The 19,862-nt window shown below is 38.9% G+C and overlaps 1 protein-coding gene across 8 annotated transcripts in view; it reads right to left on the bottom strand.

The window, feature by feature from the left end:
- The window catches only part of MAGI2 (membrane associated guanylate kinase, WW and PDZ domain containing 2), a 1,226,839-nt gene that overhangs the window by 249,864 nt on the left and 957,113 nt on the right, over positions 1-19,862 (bottom strand). For 5 of the 8 annotated variants that reach the window (XM_075064467.1, XM_075064476.1, XM_075064489.1 and 2 more), the window contains 4 exons: positions 11,179-11,236; positions 2,347-2,468; positions 1,882-2,010; positions 929-1,111 (listed from right to left, as the gene is read on the bottom strand). In XM_075064467.1, the coding sequence (XP_074920568.1) occupies positions 929-1,111; positions 1,882-2,010; positions 2,347-2,468; positions 11,179-11,236 (492 nt within the window). The remainder of the gene's footprint in view (positions 1-928; positions 1,112-1,881; positions 2,011-2,346; positions 2,469-11,178; positions 11,237-19,862) is intronic. The other 3 variants (XM_075064494.1, XM_075064481.1, XM_075064468.1) reach the window with 2 other exon arrangements.

Raw genomic sequence — 19,862 nt, 5'->3', positions numbered from 1 at the left:
CATAGATTAGACTACCCCTATGACTCTGATTTCCAGTGGGGGGTCCTGCAAAGATAATATAGCCCCAGTTTTATCTCTTCTCTAAAAATCTCTGTCAGGTTGGAGGGAGAATGACATGTGTGCCCATCAGTCTTTCCTCCAGAAAAGAAATGGAGTTTGAGTCTGTGGCCTGTGTCTCAACATGCACAGAATCCTCATGGGTAATCTGAGCATGTGTTGAGAAGATCATCACATCTGAGATCTGCTATGCAGATGAGAGAATTTTACCCTAAAGAAGTAAAAGTTTGCTTCAGAGATCTTCATCCTAGGAAAATATTGTGAGGAAAAAATAAAAGTTTTCCTTTCATTTCTAGAAAGAAATACTCCAGAGAGATACTTCGCTTGGGAAATATTTTCTGAAGCAGAGATATTGCTCTTGCTCCAGAGGTGGATGAAGTCTTTGTCTAAAAGTCTTTTTGGGGGTGAAAAATGTAGATTTGGTGACTCCAAGAATTTTTGCAAGTGTGTCAGTTTTGCCAAATTGTTTGTGTGAAAACAAAACAATTTAGTTTGAAAAAAAATTGTTCTTTCTTGATGTGACTTTTCATTTTGAAATTTCCTTCAATTTTATTAAAAGAAACAGTAAACCTTTTAAAAACCTCTCAATATTTAAATGAAATGTTTCATTTGACCAAAACCAATTTTTTCTAACTTTTTGACTTGCTAACATTTTAAAAACATTTGTTTTAGGTTGACCAGAAGTGATTATTATTTTTCAGAATGGCCAGCAACCCAAAACACTAATTATTCACACAGCTCTACTTGTACCTTTCAGAATGACAGCATGAACACACCTGCTTATTTCTGCACTTCAGAAAAAGGTGCTGCTCAAAATCTAAGGCTGAAGTCTGATAATTATTTCAAGGAATACAAGCACCAACTTAATTACCTGTTTCCATTTTGCCATCCTGTGCTGCAGGCCCATCAGGAATTACACTCTTCACCTGTAGAAACTCATCTGGCTCATCCCCACCAATGATGGTAAATCCAAAGCCCATGCTGCTCTTCTTGAGAGTTGTGCTGAGGAAAATTCCCTTCAGTTGTGATGCATCACGGGTGAAGAGTGGTTTTTCTACATCAGTCAACACAAACAAAAAGAAAATAGTTCCAGTCAAGTCATAATATAACACAGACTCACACACAAAATCAAGAGAAGCAGCAGCAATAGTAGGTGGCAGCGTGGCATTTGGATATTAAAGGAAATAAAGAGTGTAAGCATTCCAGGAGAAATAAACACATTAGTGAATCCTTATTTTATATTAATACAAAACCAACTAAGGAGGATTTTTCTATCTATGGCAGATCAGTCTTGGGGGTGGAAGGGCTAGGAATGCTCTTTGATATTGGAAATAAGTTTAGAGATAGATTGTCGTGTAGCTAAAATATTTACACAATGATAAAAATAATATGCAAGGTAACTTTGAACTCTTAATAATTATTCCTAGCCTATCAGTTCAGCTTTGTATACCAAATAATTTATAATTAGTTTCCCCTCACACTCCCAATAACAAAAAAAATCCATTTATATCAGTAATTCAGACAAAAGGGTAAATTCCAGACAATCTTTTCACCCCAGACAAATGGAATTTCAGTTTCTGACAAATGACATTTACAATTGGTGTGACAGTTCAGTGACCTTTACATCTGTTTTCAATGTGCGTCAGTGTAAAGTGTGAAAATTACCATCAGGCAAGAATAAGCCTCACCTGGCTTCCAGTGCCTCTCTTCTGTGCTTTATTTTGCCAAAAAAAGGTATGAAAAAGGTGAAAAGGTTTGTGACTTAACTTATCTCACTACTTTTACAACAGTGCAGCTTGGCTAACAAGCAGCACTTGGACATACCATACAGACTGTACATTCCAGCATTGTCCCGCCGACACTGAGACAGGTCATTCACACTGCGAGACCTCTGAGGAGCAGGATGCGGGTGAACGTGTTTAGGCCTAGGTAATGTTGATGAGGCGCTTTCTACTGTTACAAAGAAGAACAAGCCTCATTCTTTGGCTACAACCTTATGTCAAAACTTACTCATCTATCAATATTCGCTTTTGCTAATACATTTCTTTCTAAGCTCAATCACTTTCACATTATCAAGATTCAGTGTTCTTGTAAACTCCTACAGTAAATAGTGTCTGAGGCTTCAATTTAAATGATGTTTGCTAGATAGGCTATCTTAGAAACATACTGAACACCAATTAATGCTAATTCACAGACTATGTTATTTTAACCAGACTATGTTAAATCACTGTCATAAAAACAGGAAAGTATAGCAGTTATTTTCTTCTTAAATCTGACATGGTACTGTACCTCGGAAACCTGGGGCCTGCATAGGCTTTGTTCCAAGTTCTGCGTTGGGCATGTTATGCTGCTGTAGCTTCCTTTTTGCTTCTAATACAGGATTTTCAAACTGTGTTCTTCTATTTATGTGGCTGAAAAAAATTGGTAATGATTAAAAATTGAGTCCATTTTGTGAAAAATTATTATTTACTTCATGGGATCATCATCATGTGGGTTACCTGTGTGTGGCTGGATTGTGCAACCCTTACTCCAGCTTAATAAACAGTTACTCACACAAGTAGTCATGTTGTAGTGAATGAGAATGCACAAGTTAGTGCTCATCAGTGCAAGAGCGGTATGCACAACCTAGCTCATAGAGGAAATAATTGGGAAGTAGAACAGGTCAGGAATTTTTTGACAAAACATTTTTTCTTCAGAAAATGCCAATTAGCCAAAACTGAAACTGTTCATGGGAAAGGGTCAGTTCTGACAATTTCTAAGTTCAAACATTTTTGGAAAAAAGTTTTGAAATTATCAAAAATGTCCTATTTCAACATTTTCAAGATGATTTTTTAAATAATTATATTAAAACAAATATAAACAATGAAAAAGGCCAAAACCAAAACAAAACAATTCAAAAATGTGAAAACATGATGTCGTAATTTAACCTAAATTAAAAAACATTTTTCATTTGTGAAAATTTGAGATTCTACCTCTTCCTCTCAATTCATGATACAAAAATTTTTCATAAACTTGAAAATTTTCTCTGATTGGTAAAACTGTTTTCTTCCCAGCTCCATATGGAAATTCTCTGTCCTTTCAAATTGCTGCACTCCGCAGTAAGTGTAAAGTTTCAATTAGGGCTGTCGCTTAATCACAGTTAACTCACGTGATTAATTAAAAAAAATTATCGTTATTAATCACAGTTTTAATTTCACTGTTAATAGAATAGCAATTGAAATTTATTAAATATTTTGGATGATTTTCTTCATTTTCATATATATTGTATTCTGTGTTGTAATTGAAATCAAAGTGTATATTACTTTTTATTACAAATATTTGCACTGTAAAAATGATCAAAGAAATAGTATTTTCAATTCACCACATACTAGTACTGTAGTGCAATCTCTTTATCATGAAAGTGCAGCTTACAAATGTAGATTTTTTGTTACATTACTCCACTCAAAAACAAAACAATGTAAAACTTCAGAGCCTACAAGTCCACTCAGTCCTACTTCTTGTTCAGCCAATCGCTAAGAGAAACAAGTTTGTTTACATTTACAGGAGACAATGCTGCCCTCTTCTTATTTATGTCACCAGAAAGAGAGAACGGGTATTTGCATGGCACTTTTGTAGCCAGCATTGTAAGGTATTTAAATGCCAGATATGCTAAACAATTGTATGGCCCTTCATGCTTTGGCCACCATTCCAAAGGACATGCTTCCATGCTGATGATGCTCTTCAAATATTAATACATTAACTAAATTTGTGACTGAACTCCTTGGGGGGGAATTGTGTGGCCCCTGCTCTGTTTTACCCCCACTCTCCGATTTAATTCATGTTATAGCAGTCTCAGATGATGACCCAGCTCATGTTCATTTTAAAAACATTTTCATTGTAGATTTCACAAAACACAAAGAAGGTACCAGTGTGAGATTTCTAACCAACCTAAGGTTTAAGAATCTGAAGTGTCATCCAAAATCTGAGAGGGACGAGGTATCTCCTGCAAATGTAAACAAGCTTGTTTGTCTTAGCAATTGGCTGAATAAGAAGTAGGACTGAGTGGACTTGCAGGCTCTAAAATTTTACATTGTTTTATTTTTGAATGCAGATATTTTGTGCATAATTCTACATTTGTAAGTTCATCTTTCAGGATAAAGATATTGCACTACAGCACTTGTATTAGGTGAACTGAAAAATACTATTTTTTTGCTTGTTTTTTTTTACAGTGCAAACACTTGTAATAAAAATAACTATAAAGGGAGCATTCTGTGTTGTAACTGAAATCAACATATTTGAAAATGTAGAAAACATCCAAAAATATTTAAATAAATGGTATTCTATTATTGTTTAGCAGTGCGATTAATCGCACGATTGAGATTAATTTTTTTAATCGCTTGACAGCCCTATTTTCAATCTATGTGACTACATGCTATTCTGCAATATCACTGAAAAATATTCCAGCAACACAGTTTTTCAAGTCTTCAGTACATGTGATTTCTATGCATGATTCCAAGAGAGAAACAGGATGGTGTTTGTCATAGTTGTCCTGGATAAGCTGAAAACAAAATTAGTTGTTTATAATGAAATAAAAATCTTAACCCCTAAAGTGACTGCAGAGGCAAATTGTTTAACAAAGTAACAAATCCATTATGTGCTGGATTCCCACAGCAGCAAACAAAATTATACTAAAGATGAAATTTTAACACTCTACTATATTTCTGTTGTATTTTATAAAATACATTTTTATAAAATGTTGTATTTCATAAAAGAAAACAAGGGGGAAAGTGCAGAAACTAATTCATGTAGTATGAGAGCAGTGAAATATGAAAAAATGTCATTGTAATGCCATAACTTCTTTCTTAATATGTAGCATTTCCCATGGCCTATTAGCATGTGTTCTTCATTGATACTGTGCCTTTGATAGCCTGTATCTCATACATAACTTTCTCCCATACATTATGTTGCAGAGTATGTTATCAAGAGGATACATTTTTTATTGACGAGGGAACAAATCCAGCACGGTGGGGATCATCTCCTGTGTCATGTGGCATGCTTCTCCTGATGAAGAAAGAGGGTTTGAGGGCACTCAGAATCAAGCAGGGTTGGGCGATTAGCTAGATATTCATGTGAAGTTGTTGGATGTGTTGTAAATTACTGTTGCTCCAGAGAGGTAAATATTTATGCACACAGGACCAGCTTTTCCAAAGAGCTCTCACAGAAAGCTGCAGGGAAAATCTGGTCCTGACTGTGTATGCTAAACACTTGAAGATCTGACCCTGAGCTCTCTTAGAATCAGGGACTGTAAAAGGTGCTGAGTACATGTAACTTCCATTGAAGTCACCTGCATGATCCCATGCTAAGCAATTCTCAAGGCCCTACCCTCTAGGCAGCGTTATTTAAAAAAAAAGAAAAGAAAATATTCCATTGTTCATTAAACCAAGGGGATAGAAGGGATACAGCAATGTATCCTTAGGTGACCTAATATACCTGGTAATCCAAAAGGGGATGTCAGGAGTTCGTCACCTAGAAAAGATTTCTACTGAAGTCAACAGGTACAGTTGTTCTAAAGAGTGAAAGTGAAAGAAAGTTGCAAAACTTTAAAGCTGCTATCTGCTTAACAAAGTCATCACTTGGAAATGTGGGGGTTAATAATAGGTAGAGCTGCAGGTTTGTGTAATGGGAGACACTCACTTCTTGTGAGTGCCTCCTAGAAGTTGGGTGTGGTACTGCAGGCCTTTCCTGGCATCCCCTGTACATTGTTAGCCTTGCTTGGTGGGTCTTCAGTGTCTCAGCCCTCTGGCCACATCTCACAATTGAAGTCCAAAACAAATACAACATTCTTCAAATCCCAGGCTCAACCTGGACTCAGTCCCTCCTTCCTCAGGTGCCTTTGCTCTTCAGCCCCTCCTAGGCACCTTGGAGTATCTTCCTGCTCAAACTGTCTGCCCTCAACAGGTTATCAGCCCCATCTCTGTCTGGGTCCTTTAAATCCAGCCCTTTGCTTGTGCTTCTAAAGGAGACCTGTGGCTTAGGTCACTTTGCTAGCAGGGCTGCCCACTACTCTGGATCCCAACTCAGAGACTTTATAAACAGCAGCCATGTACAGTTGCCTCTGTTTCACTGTGGCTATTTCATGGGACTTTTCCCACATAGTTCCATTCTCTTCACCCTTAGCTCAGGGCTGAAGTTCTCAGATCCTCTCTCCGTCAGGTCCAGTAAATGCAGCCCATCAACCCCTCTGGCCAGAACTGAGCACCCTTTCTTGCCCTTCTAGTCCCAGCCAGAAACTGACCTGCAAAGGCCCTGCAGCTCCTTTTATATAAGCCTGCTGGGTGCTGATTGGCTGCTTCTATGTAACTTTTCTAGGCAGGACTAGAGGACCTACCTTTGTTGCTCCTTTCCTGAGGTGAGGTGTGGTAGAATCATGAGGCCTCCAGCAGGGAGCTTCAAAGGGCCAGATGCCCACCATCACAGTTTGGCATTAGATGGAGAGGGTTCTGAGTTACTACAGAGAATTCTTTCCCAGGTATCTGGCTGGTGGGTCTTGCCAACATGCTCAGGGTTCATCTTACCACCATATTTGGCATTGGGAAGGAATTTTCCCTCAGGTCAGATTGGCAGAGACCCTGGAGTTTTTTTTGCTTTCCTCTGCAGCCTGGGGCATGGGTCAATTGCTGGGAGAAGCTAGAGTAAATGGTGGATTCTCTGTACCTTGACGTCTTTAAATCATGATTTGAGGATTTCAGTAACTCAGCCAGAGGTTTGGGATCTATTACAGGAGAGGGTTGATGAGGTTCTGTGGCCTGCAACATGTAGGAGGTCAGACTAGAGATCACAATGGTTCCTTCTGGCCTTAAAGTTTATGAGTCACAGTGGTAAAAAAGCCACAGATATAATGGTTTCTCTGTTTGACCGTGGCTTTCCTTTGTGTCCATGACTTCAATAAAGCCAACGCAGAGGGGAAGCCCAGGGCTGGAAAGCAAGCCCACCCTGGCCCGGTGAGAAAGGGCTGGCAAACAAGCCCACTCTGCACTCATCCCACAGCAGTGGCTTTTGTCCCACAGGGTTGGGCCTGGCTCCCTGTTTTGGACAATGCAACCCGGTGCATGAGGTCACAGCGCTGCACCTGTGCTGATGACGTTAGTATGGAAGTCAGCTGGGAAATGGAGTTGGCAAAGGCTGATTTAACTAACGTGGCCTCAATTGCTGTTTTATTTTTTCTTTAAAAAAATCCAAATATTTCATCTAGATACTGAAATTGTGTTTAAAACATGTATTAATGGACATATTTATTGACATGAGCATAAAATGTAAGATATAGCTACTTTTTTTTCTTAAAGACAAACAGAATTGCTGAGAGAACATGTTATTTTCTTACATAAGCAGTAACAGAGTGTCAGATAGAAAAGATAAAGAAATATTGCACAGTTGAGGCAGGATGCATGGTTTACAATAAGTATCCATCTGGTTAGTTTAGCTGTCCTATTAAGGAGACCATGTTTGAAAAATGAGCTCCATGTTGTAGTTAATCAACCATAAAGGGAGAGAGGCTCTTTTTTTGACTAGACAGCTGAAAGGGCCAGCACAGCATAATCATTCTATGTGGGGATGTGGAAGGAAGGCGGCTAGCGTTTAGTCTTTAAACCTGTTAGAAGGTTGCACAGAAATTGACCCAGTCACAGTAGAAAGTTTCACTTACTCGAGTTAGTGCAAAATGTTCATCCCCTGCAGATAAGTTTGGATCTGCAATAGTAAGGTGAATTAAGAGCATATCCATCCATTGAACTTTACTTATCTGTAACTGAGAGAAGCAGCAGCATCTGGCCCCTCACTCTCCAGAGAAAATTGCAAATATTTTGTGCTTAACTGGGTGCTAAGAATCCAAATACTCCTTATGGCTGACCACTGCAAGGTGTTACACTGAATCTGTTTACTTCAGTGGTTTATCCCAGCAAACTGCCCCACTTTATTTCAGAGAGATACAGATGTTCTAATAAGTGGAAGGTAGGATATTCTTTCCTTGACAGTTTTAAAGTGATTCCTATAAAATTGGATTGGATTTGAATATGCAAAGGTTCATAACCTAACTTTTCATGATTTATCCATTTCATGACTTAGTTAAAAGAGTTTATTGTAATGTGATTTCATCTAGTTAAAAATGAAGTCATCTGTTAAATGCTAGTAATAAAGGAAGGTGTAACACTGTCACTTTTTATAATGAAAAATGGAAAACAATTTTCACTACAAAATTATTGAGCTTAGAAAGCAGATGAAAATACAACTCCTGATATTGACTATAAAAGCCTTTATAAACCTAGTGCTGTTGTACTTTTAATGTCGGTCTATGAACATCCACTCTACTATTCAAGATCTCTGCTAGATCCCATTAAAGCTTTTCTATTACAATAAGTACAGTATGTCTTTAATGTATCCTTTCCCTCCCTTACATTTTGTCTGTGAGATGAGTGAATTTGGCAACAACAGCCTAAAAACACAACTGCATTGCAGCATTTGGGGCAAGGAGCCTGTGTCTGCCTGACTGAGGGTGGGCTTAAAATGCAGACAACTACATGCTCCATTTTGGTTCCATTGACTATGTAATGGAACTGCATAAGCCTTACCACTGCCAGAATGTTTTAGGCAGTATTTAGCTCAAGGGAGATGCCTCAGTGACAGCTTAATGCACAGGAATTGCACAATACCTGTTAGCCTTTAAAGTACATAGCCACTTGTGCAGAAGATCATTAGTCATTACCAGCAGCTGTACAAAAGTATATTTGGGAGATATGAAGAGGATTATTATAAAGAGATATGTGAACACCATCATTTATTACCCAGGAATATTATAAAAACCCAAGCATAAGGACAGAGAGGCAATTTCTCGGCATTATTCATTATATACAGGGCTTCAAAAATCTACTCACCTGTTTGCTTGGGGTAGGTAGGAATTTGCACAGGATGAGTGAGTTGGGTCAGGGGGAGAGATGATGGCTCCTTCACGTCAGGGAAGAGAACAAGTTGGGGAACATAGAGACCCAGGGCAGCTGCTGCTGCTTTACAAAGGAGTCAGCAGGACAGTGGCCCAAGTGCTGCTTTTGCTTTTGTGATGGGGCATACAAACCCCACACTGGACCAGAAAGGGTTAAAGGACAGTACTGGGACCAGGTATCCCCACCCGACCCCTGCAGAGCATGCTCCAACTGGAGAAGTGGTTGAAAAGAGAGCAACGCAGCTCAGAAGGGGGAAGGCTGGGGAGAAGGAGAAGACTTACCCTGAAAGCTCCTGACAAGGGTGCTGGAGAAGCCTTCCTGAGGGGAGTGAGGCTATATGCTGAGCCCCAGTTTGGGCTGACAGTTTAGTTACCTTTCCTTTCTCTTTATACCTTACCTGGGACTAACAGCTGGGAGAGAAAACCAGTGGTAGGAAGTGACCCAGGAAGGGTAACTCAGAGGGAACCGTCAGTGGCCAGATATTGTTGACTCTCTTAGGGCCCTGGGTTGGAGCCTGGTAGAGTGGGTGGGCCTTGGCTCCCTTACCACAGCCTTCATTACAGGAGAGACTCAAACCACCAGTACTCCTCACCACACCTCTGAGTAAAGGAGGACCAGGGCCAGGACCGGCCCAATGGGGTGTGGGGAGCACTAGCTGTACTAACCACCAGGCAACCCAACCCAACTCACCAAAGACTCTTGGTTTTTTGTTTTTGTTTTGGGAGGTATGGAGGAGCAGGAGAGGGGGCCCAGGTGCTGTGGCTCTTTTATCAGCTGTGGAAGGGAAGCCCTAAAAACTTGGCTCCTAAATTCTCAAGGATCTCAGAGGCACCCTGCCATCCTCCTGCCCAAACTGATAGCAACAAGGCTCTGCACTGCAGTTTGGAACTAGGAAAGCATGAGAGCGGGTATATCTCCAAAATGAGCCAGCATAAATGTAGTGTTGGTATGGGATCAAGAGACAACAGGGTATCAGAGAACTATGTGATAAGGAAACTGTAAAACACTGTAATTTGTACTGAGTAACTCTGGAAACAAAGTGAGGCTCTCAGTGTAAGGATCTGAGTTTGGGTTTTTCTTTTTTTTCTTTTCAAAACCTTCTTCTGGAAGATCTTCCCTCCAGCATAAATGGATCTGCTATTTGTTTCATAGATTTTTGTCTGGTGTGCCTGCCCTTTCCCTCAATTAGATGAGCTCTCAATTCACTATCTGTGGGCTGTGACCAAGGGAAAGCGAGTTGTTAGTTTCTGGGATTGATTCTCCATGGCCTTATACCTTGGGTGGTCTATGACACCTGTGCAGAGAGAGATTATAATGCTATCATTTTATTGCCACTTTAGACTCACTTTGCACAAGAGTCAATGGCTACACAAGATAAAAGGCAGAGGAGAAGCAAGCCCCGTTTTCATCTCTCTCAATTCTTGGGTATTTTATGTAAGCTCCAGTTAAGTAGACTAATAAATTACACCTATTCTTTTGGGTAGTAATCTACTTTACCCCACTGCACAAAGACCTATACTAAATGGAAGGGAGAAAGGATCTCTTCTCTATTTTGTACACATACCACGTTCTCCTGGAAAAATGCAGGCAGAGATTGTGCCATTAAAATAATAGAAAATTACATTCTCCTTTTCTACCTGTGCCTTTAGGTGCAAAATTACAATGCCATGAGTGAGCATAGAAAAATTTCACATAAGATACAACCTGCACTCATATAAAATAATGTGACTCTCAAACTTACCACAAAGTAAGACTACTCAGAAAACTATCGTTATGAAGCAAAAATGAGTAAGTTTTATTCTGTTCCTGGATTGGCAAGGATCTGCACCTTGTTTGATGTGTCTAAAACTTGTTAAACAGAAAATAAAACACATTTGATTTAAATGCTCCCCTCAACTTCCCCCCAAATATTTCTGGAATACACAGGATGAGATCAGGGCTCAAGAAGAAGTGACAGAGTAACCAGTTTGAAAGATACTGAAAATGTTCACTCACTTCAACTATATTGGAGTCTGATAATTCCTGCATAATCTGAAGTCAAAGGGGAAAATAATTATGCCCGCACATTTCCAATTCAAACATTGCACAGGATATTAATGTCAGGTTATGAAATATTAACAGCAAATTAATATTGAAGTTGGGAACTTACTCAACATAATAAGTGCCATAAATGGGATCATCAATTTTCTCCCAGCCATATGGAAGCTCTGAAAAACAAAGAGTTATCTCTCTCAGTAAATACAGCACAAAATACAAAGATTTCTAGTAATGAAAAGTAGAGTTTTATTGGGTGCTGAGTGTAGCAACTGGATAGCAAAGTTGGATATAATGCTCAAAGCCAACACCAAGTTTTAGACACATGCCATGGCAGTGGCAAGTAGTAGTGACCTGAAAATTGGCACGCCAACCCAGAATTCTCATTCTTTAGAACAATGTATTTTAGTTGAGCTACTTTTTTATTCTGCAGTCAGCCAAGCAAACCAGCAATAGCAGCATATCATATATAATTTCATTGTCCGGTGATACGTTGGGATTCTTCTTCCAAAGGTACATAGAGCATACAGTTGTATTTATTTAAAGGGAAGTTGTCAAAGTAAAAATCATATTAAAAACTCCCAACTGTCCCAACACTAACCAGGACTTAGAGTATTACAACTGTAGTCGGGAGCACAAAAAATCAAACTAAAAAAACCAACTCCAACGAGTGAATAATCATTAATGCCAAGGTAAGATAAATTTGATGGAGGCTTTGACTCACAAATCTATAGGTATTCCTAACCTACTCCTATTTGGAGTGGGAGTAGATGAGGGAAGAGTATGTGGTCATGTAATTAAAGACTGAGGTTGTATTGACAACCTAAAGTCTCTGCCATGTACATTGGCCATACCGGACAGTCTCTACGCAAAAGAACAAATGGACACAAATCACATGTCAAGAATTATAACATTCAAAAACCAGTAGAAGAACACTTCAATCTCCCTGGTCACTCAATAACCAACTTAAAAATGGCAATTCTTCAACAAAAAAACTTCAAAAACAGTCTCCAACGTGAAACTTCAGAACTGGAATTAATTTGCAAACTGGATGCCATCAAATTAGGCCTGAAGAAAGACAAAAACTTATTTTCCCCCACTGTTACTCACACCTTCTTGTCAACTGTTTGAAATGGGCCACCCTCATTACCACTACAAAAGTTATTTTTCCTCCCTTGGTATTTTACTGTTAATTGAATTGTCTCATTAGATTGACCCCCCTCTTGGTAAGGCAACTCCCATCTTTTCATGTACTATGTATATATACCTGCTACTGTATTTTCCACTTCATGCATCTGATGAAGTGGGTTCTAGCCCTTGAAAGCTTATGCCCAAATACATTTGTTAGTCTCTAAGGTGCCACAAGGACTCCTTGTTGTTTTAACCTAAAGTCTGACATTTCTTAGCTTTGGAATGCTTGACTTTGCAACCTTATCACGCTTTTAATATAGTTATTTTAAATGTAGTAAGTCTATAAACCTAGGTCAGATAGAATCATCATAGTTCATATGCAGTGTAAACCACTGGCCTAGTATGAGGTCCACTTGCATGACTTGAACTTAGCCCTTTGTTTCACAGTTATACTGTGGCGATTCACCCCTTGATGTGCTATAAAAGGCTGACAGAAAAGAAAGATTTAAATGACAAAGAGTGAGCCTGAAAGAGCTGCAGATAAGAACAGCTTTTAAAAATATTCTCTGCTGGATACCTCTCAAACAATCACATCTGAAATAGTAAACATTGGTTCTGCTCTGACTGAACCTGTTTAGACTGCTGTGGCATCTTAATGGGTAGGCAGAATTTCTGGCAGCAGTACTTCAGGTCTTCCTGTCACACTGTCCCGTGCAGGAGTTTCTGCTTTGACTGTCTCTGAAGCTATAAAGAATGAATAATCCTCCTGTGAAGACTGGCAGATGGTATTTAATTCAAAGAGGAACTCCACAGATGAGTAATTTAAAGCTCAAAAGCCTGTACCTTAATTTTCTTAGTCTAAGTTTTTCTACTATGACCATAATCAAGTCTTTCTAAAGTAAATAGAACCTTTTTTGGCAATCTGAATTTGAACAAAGTTTGTGTCTCTTTTCTGAGGTTATTTTAAAACTGCAATAGCAAATGCACAAATGCAAAACAATTTATTTAAATAATAAGGTGATCAATAGTGGAAGGTCCTGGGGTTGTCCCCTCCAGACACCTGACCTGAACTTTAAAACAATAAAAGAGACTGATTCTAGAAAATCCTTTACTGGTTTCACAGAGCCCTGTGCATCTTGGCACTTGATTTAGGGAGCCTGGTCCATGCTCCATGAATATTCACACATGAGGCAAGTAGTGCATAGGTCCTGTGCTGACCATCAGTACAGAGGTGAATTTTACCTTCAGTGCATATATGATCAATACAACTCATATTTATGTCTTGCTATGAAGGCTCAGTGCTTTGTTTTAAAAAGCTCCTGCTCACCTGGGACACAACACCACAAAGGATTTGCCTTACAAACATAGACACACACTTTATTTTATCTGCATCCTGTGAGGCTTTCCTATTCCAATGTATTGTGTTAACTTAATTATAATAAAGATACTCTCCAGGAGAGAGCAAATTAAACAGGTAGCTAGTAAATATTTATATTTATATAAATATATATAGTCTGTAAGTATATATATAAAAATAAGCAATTCTGTAACTGCCATCAGGTTTCTTCCATTTGTGGAATCTTTTCAAAGTTTATTGCAGTGTACTTTTTGTTGGAATTGGAAGTACTCCGTTTCTCTTTAGAGTTGTACACTCTTAAGATTATACCTAAAGAACTTAGATACAGTGGTTGTATTTTCTGTGAATATACAAAAATAATGTGATTATTTATTATTAGCCTATTCGTCCATGTTTTTCTAATGCAATGATGCATAACAGTATTTGTGAACTAGCCCAATTATTGATATTTCAGATGGACAATCCCATTTTCTAGTGTAAAAATCTGTAAAAATTTAATGAACTGGGCATATTATAGAGAACCCATTTTATTTTTTGAAATGGATGGATTAAATCACTAATTATCTAACGTCACAGCATAGTCACTGATTCGGAAAAAAATGAAATTTAAAAATTACCTTTGTGTACGATAACCATAGATATAAACTCTATACAAGGATATGCCCTAATTTCATTCTTCTATTTGAGATGCAGACTGAGAGCTATGTTTGATTAAAATTCTACATAGACCAGTCAAATGGATTTGCCAGAGCACAAACGCTGCTAGTTGAAGTTTGCAAGATAAGGTTAGCAGAGCATAGTTTAGTGCATAGCTGTTGTTAGAAGAATCTTGATACATTTGCTTTAAGCAGCCTCGTGATTTTTTCCCTGTCATTAAATAGTGGCATCTATTCTGTTTTCACTGTGGAACTGCAAGATTACACACGGGCAATACTTTCATGTTTCATAAAATAGCAAGCTAGACATTTGAACAATGTTGGATGTGTGCATTTGCAGTTATTCTTCATCATTTGGTTCACTGTGTTTGGTGCTGATTGTCAGGGATGGGAAGCAAGCAGTAAACATTTATAAAAGGACATTATTATAAACACAAAATGAAAGAGGCTACTTCTCACAACTGTAATTTGAGTTGGGAAGATGACTAACTTACATTGTGCTTTCCAATTTTCCTTTTGCAACAATGGGACATGAAGTTTTATAAACTTTACATAATTTCTGCAACCAGCAGCATCACAGAAAGAACAACATTACGTCAAAGATCTTTGCATTAATGAGACAAACTCTGCTGTTTTTTATGCTTCTGAAACACCATTGACTTCAGTGGGGTTACCCTGAGTAACATAGGGGAAAATTTAGTTCCATGTTGTTTACCTGGTCTTTTTAAAATTAATATACTATTTCACCTTCAGGGTTAGCTCAGCATTCTGATGGGATTTCTTCATATGATCTAGCAGAGTGATTGCTTCAAGAAAATTTGTAAAAAACATAAAAGTGAAAACCAGCAATAGTCTTTTGCAGGGTTTGGACAATACAGATATCAAGTTTGGATGTAGAAATTCCTCTTTTTGTGACCATATATGTGCTAGGTATACAGTATATGCACACTGTAAATTGGTCATTTTACATTTCATCCATTGCCAGAAAAGTAGACTCCAGCTAGCAGCACAGTGATCATTGTCAGTTACAACAGCAACAAAAAAATCCAAACGACATAGCAACATTTAGGTACCTTGCTCACGATGCACATGAGCCAAGTTTTTAAATACAGAATGAGTCACCTTCTTTCAAATGTGTTAGTTAAACGCTCAAGTATTAACAAAAAGTCCTAGGTTTTCCACCAGATCCAACAAGAAAGCTTTTAAAAAAAAGATAAAACAGCTTTAATTTGCATGCAAGTAGGTCATTTTAATAATTGATGGCAGTACCATCTCATTGCAGCTTGCTTATAGTAACAATCCAGATGCTATGTCTGTTATCTGAAAAGGTGTTGTTTTTCACATCCATTCTTAATGGTTTCACTGTACATTCCCAGGGGACGGAAAGAAGGATAGCATTATGGATCTTCATATATTGAGATGAAGAAAATCCATTACCACATCACCAACAGGAAGGACTCATATTGTTGTAGTTCATGTAGTACTTGCTGTACGCCACATTGGGGAAGAGACACAAAAGGTCTTGGAACAACTGCATGCATTGCATCACTGCCCTATTATATATATGTCAAGAGATTAATAAGAGAACATCTGAACAAAAGGACAGTGGGATTTTCCTTGCATCAGTCATAGTAAAAAGAGGTTGAAAATGAAAAATATGCCTGCTGCTACTGAAAGTGATTTTAGAGGCTAATACATGGAAGGAATTGTTCAAGAAGAATTCACCCTGGTGAAAAATATTATCCCTATAAAGCTATCAAAGTCAATGTCAGCTTGGGTCACTTGCTATGGAAAAAGCCAGTCACACAAATTAGGACTCCTTGTGGAACCTATACAACAGACCTTCCTGATAACATTGAGTTTTTCCAGTCACCAATCTGTGTTCTTTGCTCATTTTGTGTTGGCTTGACTCCTCTCTTCTCTTTCTCCATTCCCTATTCAGCTTGTATCTTCATAATCTAACTACATCCTGGACAAGTATCTCACTCGTGTTGTGTTAAAAAAATAGTACAAGGAACATGTATTGTAATCCAACTTGAATTATACACAGTTGAAGTTTCTATAGAAGTCCTTTCTGAATACTAGTTAATCATTTAAGTTAAGATGCTCAGTTGATACTACAAACATCCAAGAGAATGTTCACATTGACTACATCAGAGGTTATATGAAACAAATACAATAGCTATGGGGTTGGCATTTGGAAAGGGTTACAGGTCACCTTACAAAACTCAGCAAAAATGTATCAGATATTGTATTTTCGTTCAGACAATTATTCAGCAGAAGTCAGAGAAGTCCTTATCAGGCAGCCATCCACGTAGCTTTTGAAAGCCTCATGTTGAAACCCATCTTCAGTCTGCTACAGCCCTCTAAACTAAGTGTGAGAAACCTGTCCAGGTCTGCGAACAGTGACCATATTTAAAATTAAAAAATGCAGCTCACTGATCCCAGCTACACTATACTAACTTACACAACAAAAGATATGAAAAAAAATGAACTAGATCAAAAACTGAAGGCTAAATCTCTCACTGTCTTAATGACTCTTATCACACAGATATTAGGACAAATAACCCTGCAATCACAAAGAAAGCAGCTTCATTCTTCAAATTCTTACAGACTCTTACAAATCACTCACTTAGAAAACCCACCAGCTCTCAGTCAAAACCATGTTTACCCAATTCAATCCGAACGACAAAAAAAAACACTGCTCTCCAACTGTCATCCTCATGTCTGCAAATCCCACACACATTGTCATTGCATTCCACGTCCTGTCTGTAACTACAAACTATTTCAGTAACTATTATTCTCATGGATATGAGGTTACATATCATTTTTCCCTGTGCAGTGGAAACATTGAGTGCCTGAGTAGGTAGTGTACTTGCACTATAAATATATTTCAGATCTATTAAATACATTGGCTGTAGGGCATTGACTTGACAACCATTTATTTCCTTGTATACTACTCACTGCAATACATAATCATCTTTAATCATCCACATCTTGTGTCAATCAGTTTCAGAAATTAGTAATATTTAGTCTAGTCTATCAGTTTTTGTTTTCTCCCAGGGTTGCTAAAATAAAGACAGTGACTTACCTGTATGGTGACTGTTGTTCCTTGAGATATGGTTGTAGAGGTGTATTCCATTCAGTTGTGTGTGTGCCAGTGAACTTTACCTCTCGGTACCCAAATGCCAATATTTGAGATCCATTGGAGAGCAGTGGAGGATGGATTGTGGAATACACATCTGAACTTACAGCTCAAAGAACAACAGTTACTCTACAGGTTGATAACTATCTTTTCTTCTTTAAGTGGTTGCAGATGGATATTCCACTCAGGTGACACATAAGCTGTAACAAGTGAGCTTGGACTCTGCTTAAAGAATGACTGCAGAACTGCCTTCCAAAGTTTGCATCCAATCTAGATGCAGCCATAATTGCATAGTGTTTGGTAAAAGTATGTGTGGAAGACCAGGTAGCAGCCCTGCAAATGTTTAATGTTGAAGCATAGTGAGAAATGCCACTGACATCACTTGGGCCCCAGCTGAATGAGTCCCTAACCTTTGTGAGGTATGGCCTGAGCTGCTCCAAATACTGTTGTAAAAAAAGGAAATTATCTAGCTGGAAATAGTCCGTGAGGAGACGACCCAATCTTTCATCTGATCCGCACAGGAGACAAAAACATGACATGATGAACAAAATGGTTTAGTTCTTTCCAAATAAAATGACAGTCTCACATCCAATGCGTGAAGGAGCTGTTCATCTGTGTTTGAGTGTGGCTTAGGAAAAAATATAGGTAAGTATTTTATCTGGTTCAGGTGAAACTACTTCAGACAGATGTTTTGGATGCAGTCTTAGGAACACTTTGTTTTTCAAAACTGGGTATATGGGGGTTTTGCCAAGCTGCCAGGGGCTCAAACAAAGTACCCAGAAGGGCAGCTATCACCATATTAAGGAACTGCTTCTTTTACTAGTGGAAAAAATATGAATGATTCCTCTTAGAAATCACTGAACCATGGAGTTTGAGAAAAATTGACTTCCCTTGGATCAGAGGATGGAACACCAAGATTGCCACGAAATGGACCCCCCTCCCCCACTGAATGAATGAATGTCGCTTGAGAATTCTTTAAGGAATGTAACATTTTGTCAGTTTTCTCTGAAAATAAAAATCAACTGTCAAAGGGTAAGTCATCAACTGTCTGTTGGGCCTCCAGAGCCATACCACAATTCTGCAACAAAGAAGCCCTTCTCAGAGTTACAGCAGAGGCCATAACTCTAGAAGAAGGAATCACCATGTCCAAAGCGGACAGTAGTGACTTACAGATTGCTGCTCAATGGCCTTGCACAAAGAAAACCTTAAACCCTTACAAGGAGGATTCTGGCAACTTATCTGTAAATTTTGCCACAAATTCCCAATTTATGAAGTTGTACTTTGACAAAAACACTTGCTGATTGGAAACATGTATTTGTAAGGTGCGGGAGAAAAATTTGTTTTACTTCATCAATCTTTTAGAGTCCTTGTCTTTTGACTTATCTCTCCCCTGTCTTAACCTCTCATTAGCTGCCATTACAACAAATGAGAGTTAGACATCAGATGTGTGTAGAAGCACTCAAAGCCAGAAAGAGGCACATAGTATCTCTTATCAGAACGTGTCACTGTAGATGAAAGAATGCTAGGGTGTTCCCTAGAGCCTTTGGAGATCCAAGATCATTCACTTATGGGGAAAGACACTCTTTCCTTATGGAGAGTATCCTGAACAAACTCAGCCTGAATACTCAAAGCGGAAGCCACATACCTCAGGAGGTCCAATATGTTTTAATTCCTCAGGTACAAGGGAGGAAGAATCTGGCACCGCAGAGTCATCTGTGGTAAAGAGAATACTAGAAGCAGAGCCAATGGAATCTCCTGTGGCACTTGTACAGGAGCGCTGGAACAATTTGTATAGTGGCTGAGAGCCATTGGACCAATCTGTGAACCCTGTATATGATGGAAACCACTTCAAGCCAGGGGGTGCAGCAGCACCCCTCGTTGTAGCACTTATGCACCTGTAATAATGGTTCAGGATGAACTAGTTCAGTAGGAGCAACCTTCGTATGTGACTGCAGCATTGGAGGTTCAGGAGGAGAGGCTACTGGGGGAATAGGTGACCTTACTTTGGCCCAAGGATTGGGATCTCACCAACTGTGGAATATCCCAGCAGTTCCAAGGAGGCCACTGTGGGTATAAGTGTGGCATTGGTGGCGAGGAGGAACTGGGACAAGGATCCCATTCTTGCTATGGGAGCGGTGCTGATATCAGTACCACTGGTGATTCTTGGGAGGTCTCAACAACTTTTGAGAGTGATACTAAGAAGGCAAGGGAGAGGAGGAAGACATTTCTGAGCATGACCCCATGGAACCTTCTAAATAGTCCACAGACAGTGGAAGGGCAAATGTCTAGTCTCATCCAAAGTCCAGAATGCAGGGTGCACTGGTACTGACAAAGGTAAAGCAGTTGGTGCATTAAGTACTGATAGGAGCCTTTGTCATAAAGCATATGTCCCAATTGTGAACCTTAGCGTCCAAAATGTGGGTGCCTTCATGAAACCTCCAAGCTTAATTACCAGCTTAGATCTGATAGCGCTGCCACCAGCCAGAAACTCCAGTGTCTGGCTCACTCTG

This window comes from Chelonoidis abingdonii, chromosome 1, assembly GCF_003597395.2.
Source record: "Chelonoidis abingdonii isolate Lonesome George chromosome 1, CheloAbing_2.0, whole genome shotgun sequence".
In the NCBI taxonomy this organism is placed as follows: Eukaryota; Metazoa; Chordata; order Testudines; family Testudinidae; genus Chelonoidis; species Chelonoidis abingdonii.
The sequence above is the reverse complement of the archived record's forward strand: the minus strand, read 5'-3'. Positions and strand labels throughout refer to the sequence as shown.